The sequence below is a fragment of the Octopus bimaculoides genome, chromosome 26 (genome assembly GCF_001194135.2).
Source record: "Octopus bimaculoides isolate UCB-OBI-ISO-001 chromosome 26, ASM119413v2, whole genome shotgun sequence".
Classification (NCBI taxonomy): Eukaryota; Metazoa; Mollusca; class Cephalopoda; order Octopoda; family Octopodidae; genus Octopus; species Octopus bimaculoides.
In genome coordinates, this window is record NC_069006.1 from 9,865,526 (window position 1) to 9,870,064 (window position 4,539).

At 37.8% G+C, this 4,539-nt stretch overlaps 1 protein-coding gene across 1 annotated transcript in view; it reads right to left on the reverse strand.

The window, feature by feature from the left end:
- Positions 1–4,539, reverse strand: part of LOC106868957 (anoctamin-7) — a 300,499-nt gene that overhangs the window by 18,494 nt on the left and 277,466 nt on the right. The window contains exon 14 of the mRNA XM_052976901.1: positions 2,960–3,142. Within this exon, the coding sequence (XP_052832861.1) occupies positions 2,960–3,142 (183 nt within the window). The remainder of the gene's footprint in view (positions 1–2,959; positions 3,143–4,539) is intronic.

A 4,539-nucleotide genomic window follows, 5' to 3' on the forward strand; every position in this document is an offset into this window, starting at 1 on the left:
CTGCAACACAAACAAGAAGATGATGAAGAAGATGAATGAGATATTATTATTATTGAGGCAGCGAGCTGGCAGAAGTGTTAGCACGCCGGGCGAAATGCTTAGTGGTATTTCATCTGCCTTTACGTTCTGAGTTCAAATTCTGCCGAGGTTGACTTTGTTTTTCATCCTTTCGGGGTCAATAAATTAAGTACCAGTTGCGTACTGGGGTCGATCTAATCAACCAGCCCCACCTCCCTAAAAATTTCAGGCCTTGTGCTTAGAGTAGAAAAGATTATTATATAGCCTAGTGCAGGGGTCACCAAAGGGGACCTGAGGGATCCCCTAGAGGTCAGTGAGGAATTACAGGGGGTCAATGATAGTTGAGGGGTCAAATGGGGTTTGGCATGCGAAAGATCAGCTCTCCCAGACAAACTGCTTGAAACCTTAGTCAGCGCCATGCTCATCCCTCACGTTGATGTTGTCAATTTCAGTAAAAGATATTCAAGCAACATGATGCGTTTTTCACATTTTCTAACTATGAAATGCTGAGACCCCCTTCGGTCATGACTGACCACAGGATTGCACCTAGAAAGTTCCCCTTCAAGGCACAAGTCCAGGCAAGGTTGTTTATGGAAGACCAGCAGTCGCCCATGCATACCAGCCTCCCCTCTCCACGCCACCAGTGCTATCCAAGGGAAAGGCAAAGACTGATACAGCTTGGCACCAATGACATTATAACTCATTTCTACAGATGAGTGAACTGGAGCTACGTGAAATAAAGTGTCTTGCTCAAGAACACAACACGCAGCCTGGTCTGGGATTTGAACTCACAACCTCATGATCATAAGCTCGATGCTCTAACCACTGAGCCATGTGCCTTCACTTAACTATGAAAACAATTTCATAAAAATTGAAAGTCTATTACTCTATACTCGTACATGTAGTTTTATATGTAAAAAGTGTGTCATCTTCAATAGAATTTCTTAATTCATTGTACATGTATATTTTAGCTAACATCTTAATTGCCAGCATCAGGACCCAGTACGCATGTAAGATATAGTACAGTAGGGTAGGGTATTAAGATATTTTAAATGAGGAGGGAGGTTGATGCAGAAGGAGAAGTGGCTAAAGGGGGTCAAGGGTTGAAAAAGTTTGGAGACCCCTGGCCTAGTGGTTAGGGTGTTGTACTCCTGATTGTTAGATTGTGGGTTTGGTTCCTGGGCCGGGCAGTCCAATGTGTTCTTCAGCAAAAATATTTCGTTCTACATTGGTCTGTGACCACCTCAACATCTGGACATGTGGCACACTTGTGCACCTATACAGGCAATGTCGACTTGATGGAGCGAATGAGCTTATGTGCCACCCAAACGTTTGATCACTATAAATAAATCACGTGTGAAGAAATTGCAGAACCCTCACATGTTGTCTAACAATGGGAGAGTCTACCACATTCCCAATTGTCTTAGAACCACCGAAATAACTTGGGACTTATGAAAGAAAGCTTTATATTAATCAGAACATCTCCTACTCTCTCTCTTTCTCCTGCATTTCCCTCAGGTTGGGTAACCATGTATTTCCTTTGCAGCAGTGCATCTGTTTCTGTCTTCATTCCTGATCTCTCTCTCCCCTCCCACCCCTCTCTCTCCTCAGCTGGGTATCCTTGTATTTCCTCTACAGCAAGAAACCTATTTCTGTCTCTCACTGTAACATTAAAATACTTTGGACAAAGGGTTAAGATAGTAGATAGATTTGGTTGCTATTTCTAGCTTGCAAAGGTTCCCCATTGGCTCATACACAGACACGGGTTTCTTAACCTTTTGCCTCTCGTGTGTATCACATCTGATGATACACAGGGCATGTTTCCCTGATAGCCATGCATCATATACAATACACATCCCCAAAGTAATTCGAGACTTATGAAAGGGAAGCTTCATATCTATTTCTTTATTGCCCACAAGGGGCTAAACATAGAGGGGACAAACAAGGACAGATAAAGGGATTAAGTCAATTATATCAACTCCAGTGCGTAACTGGTACTTATTTAATCAACTTCAAAAGGATGAAAGGTAAAGCTGACCTCAGTGGAATTTGAACTCAGAATGTAACGGCAAATGAAATACCGCTAAGCATTTCGCCCAGCATGCTAACGGTTCTGCCAGCTCACCACCCTTTGTATCACTCAGAACATTTGAGGATATAAGCAAACCAACACTGGTCTTATGCTGCTTTACAACAGGTGTTGGTTTGTTTATGTCTCAATAACTTAACAGTTCAGAAAAAGAGAGTTGCTTTTTATAAGTAGCTTGCTTACTGACCACATGGTTCTGGGTTCAGTCCCACTGCATGGCACCTTGGGCAAGTGTCTTTTACCATAGTCTCAGACCAACGAAAGCCTTGTGAGTGGATTTGGTAGACGGAAACTAAAAGAAGCCTGCCGCCCTGATTTGGGCGGCGAGCTGGCAGAGACATTAGCATGCCAGGTGAAATGCTTAGCAGTATTTCATCTGCTGTTATGTTCTGAGTTCAAATTCTGCCGAGGTTGACTTTGTTTTTCATCCGATCGGGGTCGATAAATTAGGTACCAGTTACGCACAGGGGTCGATGTAATTGACTTAATCCCTTTGTCTGTCCTTGTTTGTCCCCTCTATGTTTAGCCCCTTGTGGGCAATAAAGAAATAAGGAAACTGAAAGAAGCCTGTTGTATATACGTGTGTGTGTGTGTGTGTGTGTGTGTGTTTGTCCCTCCAAACATCGCTTGACAACCGATGTTGATGTGTTTACGTCCCCGTAAATTAGTGGTTCAGCAAAAGAGACCGATAGAATAAGTACCCAGGCTTACAAAGAATAAGTCCTGGGGCTGATTTGTTTGACTAAAAAGGCAGTGCTCCAGCATGGCCGCAGTCAAAATGACCGCAACAAATAAAAGAACAAAAGAATAGAGTTAAGCACTGGGATTAATTTACTTGATGAACTCCTTTAAGGAGGTGCTCCAACATGGTCACAACACAGTGACTGAAACAAGTAAAAATAAACAACAAAAGTAACAAAAATAATAAATGAAAAGAAAATAATAGAAATGACATTCCATGAATGCGTAACGGAACTTACTTCTTCCTGTCTCAATCCAAAAAATCTCTTGTAATGTCCAGGATAACCAACAAATCTAGGAAGGCAAAGAATAAATAAATAAATAAAATAAATAATTAAATGAATAAATGAATAAATAAAATAAATAAATGAATAAATAAAACAAATAAATAAATGAATAAATAAAATGAATAAATGAATAAATAAATAAAATAAATAATTAAATAAATGAATAAATAAATCAATAAAACAAATAAATAAATGAATAAAATAAATAAAGAAATATAATAAATGAATAAGATAAATAAATAAAACAAATAAATGAATAAATAAAATAAAGAAATGAATAAAATAAATAAAGAAATATAATAAATGAATAAAATAAATAAATAAAACAAATAAATGAAGAAATAAAATAAATGAATAAAATAAATAAATAAAACAAACAAATAAATGAATAAAATAAATAAATAAAAATAAATGAATGAATAAAATAAATAAATAAATGAATGAAATAATGAAATAAAATAAATGAATAAAATAAAGAAATAAATTGAATAAAATAAATGAATAAAATAAAGAAATAAAAATAAATGAATGAATAAAATAAATAAATAAAACAAACAGATAAATGAATAAATTAAATAAATAAATGAATAAACACAGGAGGAAACGGAATTGGATGAGGCAGCAATCGACTGGCTTACCTCCCTTTAACCATCTATTCATGAGTAATATGTTGAGAGTTATCCCCTCCTCTACCAGCTTTCTGCCAACCTGAACTTCCTGTTGATCAATAAGAAATTGTCTCCTGATATTGTAATAATTAATTAAACTATCCTCTGTTTGATATATTGAGGTCTAATTCTTTTTTGTGTATACGTCAATACAGCAATATATGCGCTCTGTTTGCTTTTTTCGTTGTTCGAAAAAAGTTCGTTTTCTGTCCTCGTCTTAATGTTTTCGCTTCTCATTGTGTTTAACGTTTTTTGTGATGTCCTGTACCCATATATGCTTGTATGTATACATATAGATGTCGGTATGTACATATATGTATGGATATATGCATATATTTTATATATTATTTATGTTATTATATATATATATATCTATATGATTATATGTTCGAACTAAATTCGACGACTGACACCCGTGCCAACGTCGTCTCCTTCATTAAACACGAAAATCAGCTTGCGAAGACTTATTGGGGCAAGCGAAAGCAAAATCGGGATGGCACCTGTACCCAGCGTCGCCTTTCTGGCACTTGTGCCCGTGACATGTTAAGGATTTTCGAGCGAGATCGTTGCCAGAGCCCCCTGGACTGGCTCTTGTACGGGTGGCACATAAAATACACCATTTTGAGCATGGCCGTTGCCAGTATCGCCTGACTGGCCTTCGTGCGGGTGACACGTAAAAGCACCCACTACACTCTCTGAGTGGTTGGCGTTAGGAAGGGCATCCAGCTGTAGAAAC